This window comes from Physella acuta, unplaced genomic scaffold (assembly GCF_028476545.2).
Source record: "Physella acuta isolate Inbredline_101_S28 unplaced genomic scaffold, ASM2847654v3 ptg000039l, whole genome shotgun sequence".
Classification (NCBI taxonomy): Eukaryota; Metazoa; Mollusca; class Gastropoda; family Physidae; genus Physella; species Physella acuta.
Genome location: NW_026731559.1, coordinates 203,342 through 222,500, shown reverse-complemented (window position 1 = coordinate 222,500; position 19,159 = coordinate 203,342). Strand labels below are relative to the sequence as shown.

Below are 19,159 nucleotides of genomic sequence, written 5' to 3'. Positions count from 1 at the left end.
TGTCATCCACGAATCCGCCCCATACTGGGTCACAGTGTCCATTGTAACTTCATGTATTAAATATGTATATATATATATATATATATATACTTTTTAACACTTAAATACCAGATCAAGTACAAACTTCACCATCGTAGAGTTTGAAATATACCTTTTTGATTCTGTACACGAATACGACAATGTGTTTGATGCTGAAATCCGGTTGGTAATAGCCAAGGCCTTGATCAACATGAGAGTAATAGATTCAAATTACAATGTCGTATTATCCCAGTTAGAAAATGTAACGAATAATATGCGTGAGTAGTCGATTATATATTTTTCTGTTTTGATTCTTTGTATATATACTTTGATATAAATCATTGTCCAAGATATATATATATATATATATATATATATATATATATATATATATATATATATATATATATATATATATATATATTTAATTTACTTATATTATTGTCATGTATGACTCTGATAATGTGCAAACATATATACTATTGACCTACATGGATAACTTAATTAGATACGTTTTTCTTCTACATACAGTTTCATGAGAATTATTATTAAATTATCATTGAATTTTTAGGTAAATATAAGGTAAATGCTACAAAACTAATCCACAAAGATCTATATATTTATTTTGCAGAAGCAGTTAACTGCATAACATGTGAGACGTACGAAATATGTGAGCCAGTAAACGGCAACATGATTGTATGGCACTGCAAGTGGGTAATTTTCGTTAGCAAAACATAACACAATAGATATAAATGTTTTTCAAACTATTTTGGATTGGTAATGTGATGAATTTACTATAACATTTTGCTAGTTAAGTGGACTAGTGTAGTAATTGGCCTACTTGTACACGGGATATAGTATATTTGCTTACATATGTTTTGCCGTATCTGATCGCAATCAAACTTAGCCCAATTTCATACGTCTCGAAATAAGGCAACACCAATCTCCCCCTCCCCTCAAAGAAAAAGGTATCACTATCATGTTATTATGCTAGTTATGGACACTCATAATTAGCAATTGAAAAAAAAATGTCCTTGATATTGAGTTTTTTTTTAAATTATGTTCCGGGAAAAATCTGTTTATAATTTTCAGAAAACAATTATTTTTCTACAGTTTACCTAAAGTACATTAACAAATCTTGAAAAAAATTAACCGTTCGGAGGATACAAACAGTTTATAAAGTATGATAAAGTATGATATTTAAACTTTTTAAAATTTTGGGTCAGGTGATAACATTAAATTTTATTATTTTCACACACCGTTATTTACTGTTTTTACCGCAACCAAATTTAGAAAATTCAAAATAAATTAGCCTACACCTAAATTTTATTGTTGAGTTTCTTTAACTATGTTAGAATCTTATGAAAAATACTTTATTGGACTATAAAAGTATTGTAACAACATGAATTCTTTGTTGTTGTGGGTTAGCTTTCATACAGGAACACGAGCAACAGTGGCAACTTCAAATGACAACTTTATTTACACTATGTACAGATAAATCCGTGGTACATCCATATTTGAAGATCAACTGATATAGGTACAAATAATAATCACGACTCCAAGTCATGGAGACATCTTACATTCACTGCCATCGTTCCAGTCCCAAGTCCTAGCACACAACACCCGTTCACCTTTCGCTCTCTCTTTTATTCACCACTTTCTCTCCCCTTACGTCAATGAGCGATCTCACCCAAAACACGGAAAAACACATGACGATCGCTCAGACAGTCCTTCCGCTAGCCAGGTACTCTTCATTCATGCAAAACACAATATAATAAAGATACATAATAATACAGTCTGTGACAAGTATAATACTTCATGAACAGTTGAAATCCTACGAATACGTTAATTTTCATGATGGCCGCTGTAATCATAGTACCAAAATCAAAATACCTCCACTGAACTTTTTCTGGAAATACATACGTTGCCCCTTTGAAAAGCTGTACAGAAATAATTGCTGTCTGAGAAGTATTAAGAACCAATTTTGTTTCGGAGTCTACCCACTAAACGGTCTAAAGGATATCTAGTAATTAAGTAAATGGACCCCTATTTAAATCTACCATTTTGATGATTATTATATTCTAATAATTTTTTTTCTATGCAGGCCATCTGAGCCACGTAAGTTTGGATAAGCTATTTTACATTAACCATGAATCATTACTTATACAATAATAACAACACTTTTTTTCTAACATTTAGATTTATGTTCAATTTGCCAGTTATACAATATATCTGACACAAATATAATTATATGAAATATTGATATTCAGGTTTTTAAGATTTCTGGCCTAACTGTATTGGATTTAAATAAAAACTGTGTAAATATTTGATTTACTTACAAGTTGACAGTTTAATAAATTATGGAATTACCTTTATATTTCACGCAACATTATACCGATTCCTACCAAATCACATGTACGTTTTCTATTTGGACTGTTCGTTGCTCAGTTTTTGTCATTGTTCGTGCAAAATCTTTGTTTATTTTGTAAAACTTCGTTTCATAAGTAGCACATTAAACTTTACAAACAGCTGAAGCTTAGCAAATGTTAAAATGCAATATTTAAAAGAAGATAAATAACAATATCGCATCTGTAGGAAACCTGAACATATTTTTATTAAGACTTTAATCACTTCTTTTCCCGAACGATGAACTTTAACTATATATATATATATATATATATATATATATATATATATATATATATATATATATATATATATATATATATATATATACATATATATATATATATATATATAATATTTGTCCGTTCACTAGTTTCCTCGTGACTCCCAGAAACTGCTAGTACATCCCTTCCATCGACAGTTTCAAGTGCTTCTCAAGTGTAAAAGTATCTGAAATAAACCATAACCGATAATATTGTAGCCTACTTTCAGAAAAAAAAAACATACAAAAGTCCATTTGCTCCGGGAATTAATAAAATTTTTTTTTTTAAATTGATATGGGGGGTGATCCATAAATGACGTCACGCTTTTTTGGACGATTTTTACCTCCCCCTCTCCTCCGTCACACACCGTCATAAAAACCAGACCATCCCTCAATATGACGTCACACCTCAGCCTACAACACCCCCCCCTTTTCTAAATTGCAGCTGGATTTTTCTTAAAACATCGATGTTTTCCAAAATCAGGTCTAAACTCTGTCAACATAGAGTATTTTCCCACGTTTTCTTTAACTTGCTTTCTCTGTTTTTTTGTTTGTTTGTTTTTCCAATCAAATCTTGCGATCGAAATTTCTGGCACTTCCCAGTTAGCTAGCGCGCTGAAATTTTCAGGGAAGCTTTCTTTTGGATGACCATAGAATATTCAATTGTTATTATTACTAAATTGATCAATGGAAACATTTTATTGAGCATTTTAGACCGCTATATAATCTATATATATAATTCTCCTCTGCGAGCCATTAGAAAAAAAAACGAGCGACGCGTACCTCGCGCGCAGTGAAGCGAACGATCCCACGTCGCCACAGGCTTAGGGGCAGATAATTTAGTTTGAACCGAGTTTAAACTTACAGGAGGTAGGCCAGTATGGGGGAGACGATATGGTCGAGTGGTTGGGCACACGATTGCTATCCCACTCGACACGGGTTCAAATCTATGTGTTCTAGTCAGTAACGTATTCACACAACGTGTTTTTACGAGTTGTCTTTTTACGAGCTGTCTTCGTTTACCCAAAAAAAGTGAAAAGATAAAATCGATAGCAAGATTTTAATGCAAACAAACAGACAAAGACTAAAAAGTAGAAAATAATAATCATTAAAAAAGTTTTTAAAAACCCACGTTTTCTGATTGAACTAAAAAGTAGAAAATAAATGCTATACATCACAATAATGCAAGCGATCACTCTACTATAAGCGATCAAAAACGTGGGGCGCCGTGATTTTCTTACAGTTTCTAATACTGTTGACTCTCTACAAGCTCCCTAATAAAAGTCAATAGTATTATCTAATCAATAGTAATATAACTTTTACTTCGGCGCCCCACGTTTTTGATCGCTTATAGTAGAGTGATCGCTTGCATTATTGTGATGTTTAGCATTTATTTTCTACTTTTTAGTTCAATCAGAAAACGTGTTTTTTTTAAAACTTTTTTAATGATTATTATTAATCAATTTCTATTACAATTTATTAAAACAGTTTTCTAAACCGCGAAATAACATCTAAAATACGTTCTCTAAAATTGTTTTTCTTATAATTCAAAAGTGTGATGTCAAATCATCTAAAATCCCCCCCCCCTCTTTCCTTCTCATTACACACCGTCACAAAATTAAAGGCCCTTTGTCCCCTCCCAGTGTGACGTCATTTATGGACGACCCATATTCAAAGAGTTATTATTTTGCTTTAACGTATAGTGTTTTCGATCTTGTCTAAAAAAAAATTCAAAATTGACAAAAATAAGTTTTCCGCCCATTTTAACAGTTTAATAAGTGGAATGCTGTATTAATTAATTGTATACTTACTGAAAACATTGTATGGCTAAATTCATGTGTGTGTATGTGTGTGTGTGTGTATGTGTGTGTGTGTGTGTGACCAAGCAGCAGCAGACGTGTAACCTACTTTGTTAGGTCTTGTGCGACCCTTCTCACGGCACCCAAATGCGACAGGTGTCTAACCACCTGTCTGTAGGTATTCGCCCGCGGCTTAGGAGTTCCCGCCTCTAGGCCGCGGACACCTCATTTGGCACCGATCCACCTTATATAAAGAAACTCACTCTGATAAGCTGACAACACTTTGTTCCTTCATGATAATCACAGTTCAGATAATTCGGTGAATCTCAACAGACCTCCAATGTCAAAGGTCCACACACCGTATCACTCCGTATCTAAATCTACTAACACTTGTCTCTGCGTTCAATCCATTTTCTTACTTGCAATCTTTCTCTCACAGGGCTTTTCCTCGAAGCACACATCTTCTATTTCTACCTTTAAATCTTATATCTCATTCTCTACCCAAAAGTAACGCAGCTCATATATACACCCAGCTGCACATCCGGTGTTGTAAACAGAGTTTCTTCCAGGCATCTCTTCGGGGGGGGGGCGTCGAGTCTACCGCCTCGCCCCCCCCCCCCCGAACCAGATGAAATTTATATAGTAAACAAAACATATACTTTTACTAGTGTCCGCTCCCCCCACCCCCGGAAAATGTAGACCGCCCCCCCCCCCGAAAATATCAAGTGCCCCCAACCTCCCCCCCCCCGGAGAAAAATGACTGGTACAAACACTGGTTGTCAACAACGTCTAACAATGTTAAACTATTCTATTTCGGTACCACATATTGCATGGTTTCTACTATTAGCTTGTCCGTTTGTCTTTAAGTTACAAGTCAAATTCAATTTTAATTTTAGTCACCCCAGTTACGTGTTTATATCAGTTGTATAATAACTATAACTAACTCAGTTTTGGCCATGACCTTGTCCTTGTTGACATACACTACTACGTTGTTTTTGTAACTACACTAGTTACTCACACACATACAAATACACACACATATATATATATATATATATATATATATATATATATATATATATATATATATATATATATATATATATATATATATATATATATATATATATATATATATATATATATATATATATATATATATATATATATATATATATATATATATATATATATATATATATATATATATATATATATATATATATATATATATATATATATATAAGTTTCAAGTAACATCGTGAGTCATTCTGTAAAGTTTATTGGCTGGCCATAAAGACTATTGTAAAGTACAATGTAATAGATAGATAAAAAAAAAACAACTATTGATATCTTTATACATTTAGAATATATGTTATAATTATCAGAGAAGAAGTTTATTTTGACAACTTTTATGAATGCATTTCAGGAGCGTATCCATACGGAGTTCTGTCAATGGATGAAACATTAGCTAGAAACAGAGAATTCGCCTCAGCAAAAATTAACATAGAAGATTTTATACCTTATGAAAACACATTATTTCAACACATATGGGTAAGTTCGAAAAAAAACTTTCAATTAAAATATAGTTTTTTTTTAAATATTCGTTATAGTCTATTAGTGCTTTGAAGAATGATATTATAGCTCGGTAAATATTAACACCATTATGCAATTTTCAGATTTCTGTGAATGGATTGATAAGTTTTGGAGATGAGTACTCCAGTTTCACGCCTCAACGACTGCCAGTGTTAGATAAAAAAGGAAATCCTCGACCTCTGTTAGCTCCGTACTGGACAGACCTTGAGCTCACAGATGGTGATGAGGGACAGGTTTATTATCATGTATGTTTTCTTTCAGTTTTCATACATTATTTTGAATTAAACGTTCAACGTGTAATTAGTTATTAACTGAGATTATAGATTCATGCAGTTTATCTTAGATTAAAATAATAACTATTGTTATGATAATAAAAACTCTATCACCGTTTTTTTTTTAAATTACAAAATCCGGAATTGAACTCCACACATTACTTTTATTTTTTAAAATCCAAAATCACAAAAAAACTATAAAAGAAATGTGTGCAATTTTTTTCTCATTAAAATAGTTCGAATAAAGCAAAGTAAAACCATGGGTCTTGCTGAGTCAAAAAGGAAAACTGTTATTTTACTCGAGATTTAAAAAGAACAACATATAGTAATTAGAATATTTAGTTTTAGAAACATGTATGAATATCTTTCTGTAAATTACATATTTAAATAAACCGGGAGTGATCTTCCCTAAACTTTCTCGAATATTCATTATATAAAAAAACAGGGGATGGGAACTCGGGATATAGACATGAATTTTAAACTTTTTAAAATAGAATAAAATCTCGTAGAAAAAATAATTGCACACCAGTGAACGCCAAATAAAATGTGCATAATATTATTAGTACTTTATAAATAATTTACATTAGTTTTTGAGAAATCGGAAATAGCGTAATTAGTACTTTCGGTCAACGGAAATTACTCAAAATTTGACAAAAGGTAGAAAATTAGATCTTTTACTTACATGTGACATTTCATTTATCTATCAGAAATAGTACTCAAGTTATAGGCTTTTAAAAAATTCAAAGTAGAAAAAGTACCACTTCCGGTAATCGGAAATCGCTCAAAAGTTTATACGGATCTACGATTTTGATAAAATACTTATATATGAAATGTCATCAACCTAGTTGTAACGGTACTCAAGTTATCGTGTTTACAGACACACACACAGACACACACAGATATACAAACAAACATACGGACAAGATTGCAAAATTATGTTTTTCCGTATCAGTCAGGTGTAAAACGTCGAGATTTGCAAAAATCTCGATTTTTTTTTTTGCACAATTACAAGACTTCCTCTATACTTCGTATATACGAGAAAGTAAAAATCATAATAGGTTTGACGTAAGTCATTAATAAACACGTTAAATAATAAACTATTTATAGTTAAGCTACTGTCCATGTATAATTTTCAAATATGATAAAGTAATATATTTATCATTATGCTGAAGATGCCTTTACAAAATTCTTTAGGTTTACAAGTGCTGGCTAGAAACATCCTCTAAAGCATGTGAAAGGGCCAAGATCGACATTGTTAGATATGCTAACATTTCAACCTACACTGCGACCATTGTTATTGTAGTCACATGGGTTAAAGTGCCCGTCACAGGAAATACGAGAAACGAGGTACTGTTTTATGGACTTTATTTTCTAACACATATTTTTTTCATTTTATGCAACTAGATCGACATAGTGAATAGACCAAAATGGTTTGAAGTGAACAACCAATGTAGATTTTTTAAATAAAATAAACCTACACTGAATTCTACTCCAACTTTTAGTATTTGGATTTATTTATTTTAAAATAATATCGCCATTAAAGCTAACACTATCACTTCTGGTAGAATGTTCTAAAATTGCTATATACTACAAATCACGACTTCAAAAACCACATAAATATTGCATTGTGCTCTGGGCTTTATACAATTCAGCAGCAGCTGTGTCCAATTAGATATTAAAACTTGTGTGAGGTATGTTGACAGGAGAACAATTTGTTTTTCTTTTTTTTGTGCTAAGCGTTATTTAAATGAAGAAACAGGGAATTAGGCCTCGTAGATAACAATAGGTTTGTTATATTTTTTATATAAAAATGATACATTATTTAGTTTTTTAAAATCATAATAAAAAATTATACAATTTCAATATTTGGGGATTATAGTTAGTTTAATTGATAGTTGTTTAAGATTTAGTAATTTAATTTAATTTTTCTGGCTTCGTGTTGCAGTTATTTATTTTGTGTTATTTCAGTATTTGGCGTTTTTCGACTTCCTATAGAACTAAATTTCCAACCCTCAGTATCACCAAACATATATACACAAGTTTAACTTAACATACAGCATATACAAATAATCAATTTGTATATGCAACTATTAGCCAATATTAAATATGCTTGCTTAAAACCAAAACTAACACAACATTTTAAACCAACATTATTTCGCAATGTTTATAAGCATTTCCAATTTTTTTTCAGCGTGTGTCATTCCAGTGCGTTATTGCAACCGATGGCTACACAACCTATGCTATTTATCTATATATGCAAGGAGCTATGCAATTCAAGCCATTGTCTGCAAGGAATGTTGAGGTTGGGTGGGGAAAACAAAACTTCGATACATCCAGATTGTCGTATTATATGTTTGACAGAGTTCTGGGAAATACAGGCATGTTAAAAATTATCTTCCTAGGTTAAAAAATGGGTCAGCGTGGTTGCAAACCCTTAGAGTTTCGATTTTTAACCACCGGTAAGATAAGAATGGATTGCTGGGGAAACCAACCCATGTAGGAGAGAAAACTCCTAAATCATACAGCCCATTTGGATTACCAAATGTACTTTTCTTTTCAACAGTCTATAAGTAAGCTTACTAAGCTGGTGTCATGTTGTATAGTAATGCCTGTCCCCTGTTGTCATAAATTTGCAAGAATAACGAGAGAGAGAGAGAGAGGGAGAGAGAGAGAGAGAGAGAGAGAGGAACTGATACATGGGCAACACCTGGCCCTTCTAAGCTTCTGTCCAGGCTTTGCGCCTTGATTTTCAAGACTACTAAGCCATTTAGCTTAGTTTAAATTTAAAAACTAATTTATAAGGATTATTAAATGTTATAGTTTATGGTGTTATTATATTTGTTTTACTATTAGCAAAATAATAGATATTGGAAAATATTTTTACATATTATGGGCATGTAGATTAAAGGCTAAAAAATATACAAACTTGTAAAATGTGCTGTCTTTTTAGTTTAAATGCAAACAGTAAACATACAGATAGTGATAGCATTATTATGAATTAATATAACCATACTCTCTCGGTTCTAAATTGTCAGGAGCACCTGGCCAATGGTTTATCAAAGTTGGAGAAAAAGACAACTATAAAATGTTGTGTAGATCATGGTATCGATCAGCCTCTGTTGCTGAATTGATTGGTAAATGACATTAATTATTACATTTTTTAAAAATTTAAATATAATGAGCTATAAATAATGTTGCATAAGCAAATTATGGTTTTGCTTGGTAAGCAAAATCGTGTGTAGTGTATTTGAATCATAGTTTTTGTTATATGTTACACATGAATCAGACATTATTGTGATATTTGATATGATAATAAAGTTGTATTCTCTAAGGCGCAACCTTAAAATGGCAGATAACTAAGCCTGCTAAAGATATATGTTTTTTTTTAAAAGTTGTATTTTCTTGAAAGATAAAGAGTTCTGCAATAAACACACGATAATTATTTAAAAGTGCTAGTATGTGTAGAGACAAGCAGCAACAAATGTATGAATATTTTTTTTTAAAATGTGCATCTATATATTTGTTTTTATTTGTAAATATTTGTATATATTTTTCTCTATGAACATCTCTCTTTATATATATTTTTATTTAGCCTATATATATATATATATATATATATATATATATATATATATCCTATATTGGTATATTAATATTTAGCCTATATATATATATATATATATATATATATATATATATATATATATATATATATATATATATATATATATATATATATATATATATATATATTATTAATTAAAATTGGAGAACTAAATTATCAAAAGAGATTTTAAATTTACTTACATTTTTAATACCAATTTTTTAAAAATTAAAAAGCATTTTTAGTCTGTTACTTTTTCACATTTTCTAGCTATCAATAATAAGAATATAGAAATGCCAGCATGTCCATGTAATGAATTGGTGGCCTACAATAGTCCACTTTGGGTGCAAACCACACATGTCCAGAATCAAAGTCACTGTTTTGATTTACTGCCATATTATGGTGAATTTGGAAGGGTGAGAAATTTTTATAGTATGTGTTTATGTTTATATATATATATATATATATATATATATATATATATATATATATATATATATATATATATATATATATATATCTTTCTAATATGCCAACAGCATATTATGGTCGAAAAGGTTTTGAAAGAGGAAATTAAAATAAAGAGAACAATGTTTTACATACTCCTGGATCAGCAATTAATAATATGATTACAAGTTTAATAGTTTAGTATCATAGTGAAAGCGCATCAGTTATTGTTTACTTCTGAAGCTGAGAAAGTAACTGAAAAACTAGTCTTTGTAAACTTCTGGATATCTATTGGTTTGAAACGTGTTTTTAATTACCAGAAATTTAGATTTTATCAGTCAAAATTAGTATAGTTTTAATTCCTTAGGATTGAAACACTTAAAACAGCTTAAGAATATTACAAGTTTTCTCCTTACTATCTCTAACAGTACTTAATATGAATAATAAGATTACTTTAATTAATTACTGGCAGTAGTATTGTTGCATTTAAAATATATTTTTAAAGTCTCAGATGCTGACATTTAAACTTTTGCTTTTAGCGATGCTGCTATCGTATGGATGGGAGTTTCAGTCTTGAAACCAGAAAGCCACAAGCAGGCAGCCTTCAACGCAACAATGCTTTCAATTCTTTAATACACAATTCTAGAGATCACCAACTGAATGATATTGAACCAAAAAATTGGTGCTGCTATCAATCTGATTTATGTGAACAATACTATGAATTAAGACCAACTGTACAATGTATTGCAAGTAGTTGGGTGAGGGGTAAGTTGTTAAATATAACTTTATGACTTAAATAAGATATTTATCTAACATTGAAATCTTACTTATATGAGTATCTTCTTGTAAAAGTTTGTATTTTTATATTAAAAAATACATTATTTTATATAGGCCCTAATTGTTATATGCTTTAAAATCTTCAAAATTTTTCTCCAAGGATTTTTGTTTGGTGACCCTCATATTTTTACTTTCGATGAGCGATTTTATATTTTTAATGGCCTTGGAGAATATAAAATATTGGAGATAGATGGCATTGCAAAGGACAGAACTGACATCAATTTTATGATGCAGGTAAATTAATTAAATTAACTACAGTTCTAATGAAGTTAAGTACCTATTCCTCATAGATTATTTTGAAAATATAATTGTAATACAAATCATTTACAAAGTTCATTACCTCCTAATATTTTTTTTAAATATAAAAAGGGTCGGACTTGCAGTGCATTAAGCAAAAATGGAACAAAAGCAAGAGCTGCAGTTTGGTGTGCTTTTGCTTTTAAAAATGGAGATGATATGATATTAACAGTACAAATAAGTCCTGGGGATAGAAGTATGTTTTTTATTGTACATGATCTTTAATTATTTTATAACAATGCGTCAGTTTTCATCTTAATTTCACTTTTAGAAATGTGATCTTGTGAAAAAAAAATGTATTGCAATTATTGACACAAAAATAGGTTAAATCTATAAATCCTTGCTTGCAGTAAGACAAAAAACACAAAAAGTTCCAGATTAATTAATATTAACATCAAAATGCTTCCACTCTTTTCTAATTCTTAAAATCTATTAAAAAAGATTAAGTTTGTATAAAAGAACACAATACTTTCTTATGAAAATTTATAAAAGTACTAACTATTTCAGTGATGGTTATTTATGCAAATAATAGAGATTACTCTGCACCATTTAAAAATGAGCCAGAATTCTTTGCTGTTGAAAATGGAATGGTCATCAGACAACAAAATGGATCCTTGAAAGTTTCATTTTCTGAAAGTAAGTTTTGACAATTTAGTAAATACTTTAAAATACCTTTTCTAGATATATTTAATACTGTTTTTAATATCTTATATTTATATCCTATCAAATGTGTTAAAAATAATGCAATTTTTAAATCTCCAGGTGTTGGAGTCACAATTACCCTATCATATGGTTTTCTTGAAGCTTATGTAAGCTTAGATAAGAAATATCAGAATATGACACGAGGGCTCTTAGGCAATTTCAATTATATCAAGACAGATGATTTTATATTTCCTAATGGGACTACACTCACAGATAAATCGTCTGAAAGACAACTTCTTCATTTTGTACAGAGCTGTGAGAAATTTTTGAAAATCAGTTTAAAAAAATTAAATTATTATACATTGTATTTTGTTATTTAATTTAACAAATCAAATTGTATAGAACATTTGTAATTTTGTTTCTATTTTTATAGTGAAATTGCTATTTACTTTTTCTTTGCAGGGGCAGTAACTCAGTCTGAAAGCTTATTTCCATATGCTTATGGGCAAAGCACATCAACATTTTCCTTTACAAATTTCACCCCTTTATTTTATGATGAGCTTAGTTATGCAATAACCAATTCTTCCAGTACATTTTGTAATGGAATGTTTCAAATACCTTGTATTTATGATTACATTGCTACTCAAAATGAAAGTTTAGCAAAACATTCACTAGAAGTAGCAGATCAGTTCATAATGGAGAATACCAATATGGGTAAGAGTTTTCTATAACTTTTTATTTAACAATTATAGAATGATGTAGTTAACAATATAGCACTACAGCAATGATAGTTGGCTATTGTGCATCAATCTAGGAATATTCCTTAAAGTTTACTTTGGGGGCAGTGTGGCTTAGTGCAAGCTGATCATTTAAATTCTTTTAAGTTTCATACTTGACTTTGACATACTAAAATGATTTGTTTTTGATGCTTTTATCTTCTAGAAAGTAAATACTGTTTTAACTACTTAAAATTATGCTTAATTAAATTCATTTCTTTTGTCTACAGCAAATCAAGCACCATTTATTAAGCTAAATCAAACAAACTTTGAAATATATATTAATACTCCTTTTTTCATCAATGTTAGTGGCTATGATATTGATGGGAATGTTACACACTTCATAGTATTAACCAATGTAAATTACATTGAAAAGCCAAAAAATCAAGTTACTTCAACACATAATACAACAACCGAATTTATGTTTATAGTTACAAAGTTAACTGTAGTAACAATTGGGTAAGTAGGACTACTTCATTTACATTTTAATGTCTGTTTGTCTTTTATGTATTACTACTTTTCATCTGAATGCCATGAAACTTTGTGGAGTTTATGGAATACTCCTGAGAAGATTTATGTGGAAAACAAAAATTAAATTTGAGAGGGTCAGCGACACCATCTGGCTAGGATTTTGCGCAGTCAGATTGTCCTAGGCATATTCTCACCCGTATTCAAGTGACCCTGTGTGCCCCAGGCTCCCACTTGAACTTTATGGTACCTACATTTGTTTTAAGGCCCCATAGAAATCGAAACACTGTGGGCCAATATATTTGATAACTAAATAGAACAAGAAAGAGCAGCTGATGCCATGTGGTGCATGAGGGAACCCAGTGACTCTCATGACATGTGTTATACCTCATTATTATGGGGGTTGATTAATTTAACTTTCAAGGCCTTGGGTGTCTGGCTGCAATTTGGACAAACCTGCATCCTATGATCAAAAAAATAATAGCGCAGTCGTTATTTAAATTTATCTAACTCAGTTTTAGAAAACATGGATAAGGTGTTACAACAGACTTGTTGGTTAAACTTGGATACAGCTTTAATTAATATTAAGATTTAACATAATGATATTTTTGAATTTCTGCCCTGAAGAATAGTTTTTGCCAGCTTTTTACTAATTTTCAGATGGATGAGTTTGCTTTTTTGGAAAACTGTCTATGAAAAACTAAAAGAAGTAACATTTTAGGGTCAAATTTAAACATTTCCTTTTTTTGCTTTCTATGGTCTTCTGTTTGTATGCTGTTTTGTATTTTTATAATTAGAATTACCCTTAACAAATGTGAGGGTGTATGTATAATAGTTTGGTTTTTCCTGAAAGTTTTGTCAGACAATAAGTAAAAGTAAAGTTTCCCTTTCAAACCTAACGGTCTATGGGGCAAGTGAAGTAGAGTTCACTTGTTTCTGTGACCTCGGCATATGAAGAGATAGTGTAGTCAGCAGTATGCCCAGCCGCCTTTACTTTCCCTAACATGAGTTAGGTACCCATTTGAGTTGGGTGGACTCAGGGACGGTCTACTGACTTGAACCCGGATTCGAACTCGAGACTTACGGGTTAGCAGTCCAGCTCTCTACCGCTAGACCACTCCGTCCCGTCAGACAATACTATTCCTTAAAGTTTTGTGCAAAAGTAACACACTTTTATATAAAATATATTCAAATATAAACCTATATATATATATATATATATATATATATATATATATATATATATATATATATATATATATATATATATATAGATATAGATATATATATATATATATATATATATATATATATATATATATATATATATATATTTATATAAATATATATTTGTATATTGATAGAGTAAGCAAAAATACGATACATTTTCTCCCACAGAATAACAGCTGTTGATGATAAAAACATGCAGTCAGAAGTTATCCCATTGTCTCTTACTCTCTGTACTGGTTGCAGTAATCAGGGATCATGTAACTTTTCTGTTACCAGACCTACCACATCTCCTTATTTTACCTATGCAATCTGCAACTGTAACTCTAGATATAGAGGCATGTTGATAATTTAATATATAATTTTAAAAAAAGTTTTCCTACATTTTAAAAGTTTAAACCTAGAGCTTTTAAAATATATTGAAGTTGTATAGTTTGGCGGTTGTTTTACTTTGATTTATATTAAATAGAAGTAAGTTGTATAGTTTGGCATTAGTTTTACTTTGATTTATATTAAATAGAAGTTTAATAGAATTTCTGCATAAGCCTAAATAACATTCTTTCTTTATAACATTTTTACAGCTAAATGTATAAATTTGAATTATATTATGTAATAATCTGTTTGCAAAATTTAAGTTAAAGTAAAAAGATCTGTCTGTGTACACCACCACAACTTATTTTTTGGTATAACTCTTAATAGGAGTTGATTGTGAAGAAATTATTGATGGCTGTGCTGATAAGCCCTGCCCATTAGGCTGTACAAATCTTTCAAACAATATAAATCAGGCTACTGGAGTATTTTATAACTGTGAAAATTGCCCTGTTGGTTTTAATCTTAGCATTACTAAAACCAAGTGTGAAGGTATGTTTTTTCCATATTTTAATTTTAAATATTTTTGGGTATGATGTAAACTCAGTGTGTTTACTACATGCATTTGAATAATCGATAGTAATATTTTAAGCAAATTAAATGTACACTATAGCATTAAATATGGTAGGTACTTAGAGGTACACAGTGAAAATGTGGAATGCATTTCAATCTAGACAAAAGCAAACTATAACTCTTGAAATAAGAGTATTACTATAATTTGTCTGCTTTCTTTTTTAAATTATTTAAAAAAAAATTATAACTGTAAAAACATTTACTGAACAAAGTACAGTAGACACTATTTTTAAAAACAAGTTGTTAGCTATGTAAAACTAATAAATAAAGAATTATACATGTAATTTGAGCAACATTACTTATGCACTGTATGTTAATACTATTATTAAATATATTGTATTAACAGACTTTGATGAATGTCAAACTTCACCATGTGATTCTCATGCTGACTGTGAAAATACTTATGGAAGCTTTTTGTGTCACTGTCAGAGTGGTTACCAAACTGTAAACAACAGTTGTGTGGGCAAGTAGTTTTTCTATTTCTAAAATCAAAATAGAATAAAGAAAATATGAAGAAATTGTTAAAATTCATAAAGAATCCATACTACACATTTGTCATCTTTACATATATATACCATTTATGAACATTTAGAGTAAAATAATTTTGTTATCATTTTTTAAAGAATTAAATATTACGATGTAATAATCTGGAATATTTTAAAATATAGTATTTCATATTGTTTATTTTTGTATATTATTCATTGTAAAAATATCTTAGACATAGATGAGTGTGCTGATAAACTAGATAACTGTGCTCAGTTATGTACCAACACTCTAGGAAGTTTTAATTGTTCCTGTTATCCTGGTTTTAATAGCTCCAAAAATGCATGTATTAAAACAGAAACAGGTGAACATTATTTTTTAAAATTTATTTAAATCTTAACAATGATACTATTCATTTATGAAGATAGTAAACAAGAGATGAATAATCAAATATTTTAATCTTCACTTTATTTTTAATTTAAAGGTATAAATCAGTGTAAATCAGTAAACGCAACATGCAATTATGACTGCAACAATGACACTCAAGGCTGTTTTTGTAAACATGGATTTATTCTGAAAGAAAATGGCATTGATTGTATAGGTAATTCAAGATTAATAATAATATAATTAGAATCAAGGTTCATGTTGTTTTGCTTTTTATTTTGTAACATATTCATTATATTGAAATTTATACATAACAAAATAATATTTATTTAATTGAATGCAGTTTTATACATTCTTAAAGAATTCATTTTGAAATAAGTTTTTTGAGGTTACTAATATATATACTTAAATTTTTATTCATTATCTGTTAATGCAAAATATGTATGTGCAGATGTTGATGAATGTAAGAAAAACATTTGCTCACAAAACTGCAGTAATAGTGAAGGGAGCTTTACTTGTAGCTGTAACGCTGGTTACAAGATGAACAGCGAACATGCTCACGAGTGTGATTGTAAGTTTGAAGTTGTTTCTTCATAACATCTTTCTTTAAAAGCTCTTAATAAAATCTAAAAAAACCTTTTATTCAATATTGTTTCTAATGATAGATAAACATAATTATATCAATCTAAATTGAAATTTCACTTAAGGTTTTTAATACATTCCTAACTATAAATTTATTTTTAAAAAACTATACCATTTTTGTCTGTTCTAGCTGCACTTTATTTTTCTATAGCTTAAACCCATACATGTCTCATTACATATTAGAAACCAGTGGTAGTCCCAAAACACATTCAAGTTTTGCGTTGATAATTGTTTTTCTAATAGCATGTCGTGATAATATGTATGGGTTAAACTGTGCCGCACAATGTGAATGTAAGGGCCATGCTCTACGATGTGACAGTATCAAGGGCTGTATCTGCCAAGACAATTGGAAGGGAACGAACTGTGACATTGATGTTGATGAGTGTGTAGAAACTCCAAACATTTGTCCACCATATCATTACTGTAAAAATACTAAGGGATCCTACACATGTGACTGTCCTACAGGATTTGAAGATATCAATGGGACTTGCATCAGTAAGAATTATTCATTAATTGAGATAAGCAGTTTATAGACCAATAATTTGGTGTTTGTTTCAACAATATTTTGTACTACTATAAATCATAGGTGAACATTATACTATCCAGGTCTGTAAAATACAGCATTATTGCCATAAATAAGGTTTTTATTTAGTCGCTATAGGATTGTTGTTTAACTTGGTTCATAATTGATAACAGAACTCAAATGGCTACCAGACAAGATATTACAAATGTAATGTAGTTTAGCATTGATTTGGGTAGCCATTTGACACCATTATCTGGCCAGTCAAATTAAATTAAATGTACAGTAAACACCACATAAAAATATTAATGTCTATAACAACAAACATATATTTAAGATAAAACAGAGATACTTATTACCACAAAAAAATTGTGTTAGTAGTTTTAACATTTGATTTTATTTATTATTAAATTGGGAATGACAATTTATTTATTGTATATAAAATGTCATCAGCATTAAATGTTTTCATTAAATTAAATTTTAAAAATATGCTAGTTACTTCAAATTCATTGATAATTAATTATTTCTAATTTCATTTTTAAACACTACTGACTAGAATAGTTCAGTAGATGTTATTTAAATTTTGTATAATCATTTGTTTTTCAGACATCGATGAATGCAACAATATTCTGCTAAATAATTGCTCCCAAAACTGCATTGATGCACCAGGCTCTTTCATTTGTGAATGCTTTAGTGGTTTTACAAAACTTTCTAATGGGACTTGCTTAGGTAATATAAAAAAACATTGATTTTAAATCGAAGCCCACATTGTAAATCTAGCTATAGTTAAAACACTATAAAATATAAACAAAAACATTTAAAGCTGTAATAAGCCTAAATAAAAAAAAAATAACTTCTGAAAAATTGTATCCATCACATTGAAAGTAAATGTTATCAATCTATTAATTAAGAATCTACAATATCTCTACAGATATAGATGAATGTCATAATGGCCAATCTGGCTGTGAGCAGATCTGTTTGAATGTTCCAGGGAGTAGCTACTGTGGTTGTTATCCTGGTTATAGATTAAAGGATGACAGAAAGACATGTGAAAAAGATGGTAATTTTAAAATATAATAAACAAATACTTAGTAAAAAAATCAGCATGTGCAGAAACAATAGTATTTATTTTAAAAAAAATTGCTTTAAAAAACACTTAAAATAGAAATATTTTTGAAAAAAAAATATGTACTCATTAATTTACTTACAGATTATTAAGATGATATTTTAATGTGTGCATCAGCAATAAAAAACTGTTTTAACTTTATAAACTTTTAAAAGAGAAATTACATTTTAATTTTAGTATGCCATAACTTGTGACCCAACAATTTTATTTTTTCAGCTGTGGATCCTTGCGTCAATTTTTACCTTAACTGCAGCCAAGGCTGTACAGATGTAAATGGAACACCTCAATGTTTCTGTCATACTGGCTTCACTCTTAGCACTAATAACTTTGATTGCATTGGTGAGTTTGTACATTATTTAAAATTGACAGTTTTTTAACTATATTTATAACAATTGGAGTTTTAAAGAATTA

General features: G+C 29.7%; 1 protein-coding gene across 1 annotated transcript in view; it reads left to right on the top strand.

Annotated features, from left to right (window-relative positions):
• The window catches only part of LOC131943795 (uncharacterized), a 42,898-nt gene that overhangs the window by 16,033 nt on the left and 7,706 nt on the right, over positions 1 to 19,159 (top strand). The window contains exons 11-36 of the mRNA XM_059304077.1: positions 112 to 296; positions 650 to 728; positions 2,123 to 2,136; positions 5,915 to 6,039; positions 6,165 to 6,326; positions 7,548 to 7,700; positions 8,545 to 8,731; positions 9,389 to 9,487; positions 10,228 to 10,373; positions 10,944 to 11,169; positions 11,342 to 11,475; positions 11,611 to 11,734; positions 12,046 to 12,174; positions 12,301 to 12,495; positions 12,643 to 12,894; positions 13,187 to 13,415; positions 14,823 to 14,989; positions 15,351 to 15,512; positions 15,940 to 16,056; positions 16,312 to 16,440; positions 16,561 to 16,677; positions 16,912 to 17,031; positions 17,346 to 17,597; positions 18,229 to 18,351; positions 18,554 to 18,682; positions 18,965 to 19,087. Of these exons, the coding sequence (XP_059160060.1) occupies positions 112 to 296; positions 650 to 728; positions 2,123 to 2,136; positions 5,915 to 6,039; positions 6,165 to 6,326; positions 7,548 to 7,700; positions 8,545 to 8,731; positions 9,389 to 9,487; positions 10,228 to 10,373; positions 10,944 to 11,169; positions 11,342 to 11,475; positions 11,611 to 11,734; positions 12,046 to 12,174; positions 12,301 to 12,495; positions 12,643 to 12,894; positions 13,187 to 13,415; positions 14,823 to 14,989; positions 15,351 to 15,512; positions 15,940 to 16,056; positions 16,312 to 16,440; positions 16,561 to 16,677; positions 16,912 to 17,031; positions 17,346 to 17,597; positions 18,229 to 18,351; positions 18,554 to 18,682; positions 18,965 to 19,087 (3,878 nt within the window). The remainder of the gene's footprint in view (positions 1 to 111; positions 297 to 649; positions 729 to 2,122; positions 2,137 to 5,914; positions 6,040 to 6,164; positions 6,327 to 7,547; positions 7,701 to 8,544; positions 8,732 to 9,388; positions 9,488 to 10,227; positions 10,374 to 10,943; positions 11,170 to 11,341; positions 11,476 to 11,610; positions 11,735 to 12,045; positions 12,175 to 12,300; positions 12,496 to 12,642; positions 12,895 to 13,186; positions 13,416 to 14,822; positions 14,990 to 15,350; positions 15,513 to 15,939; positions 16,057 to 16,311; positions 16,441 to 16,560; positions 16,678 to 16,911; positions 17,032 to 17,345; positions 17,598 to 18,228; positions 18,352 to 18,553; positions 18,683 to 18,964; positions 19,088 to 19,159) is intronic.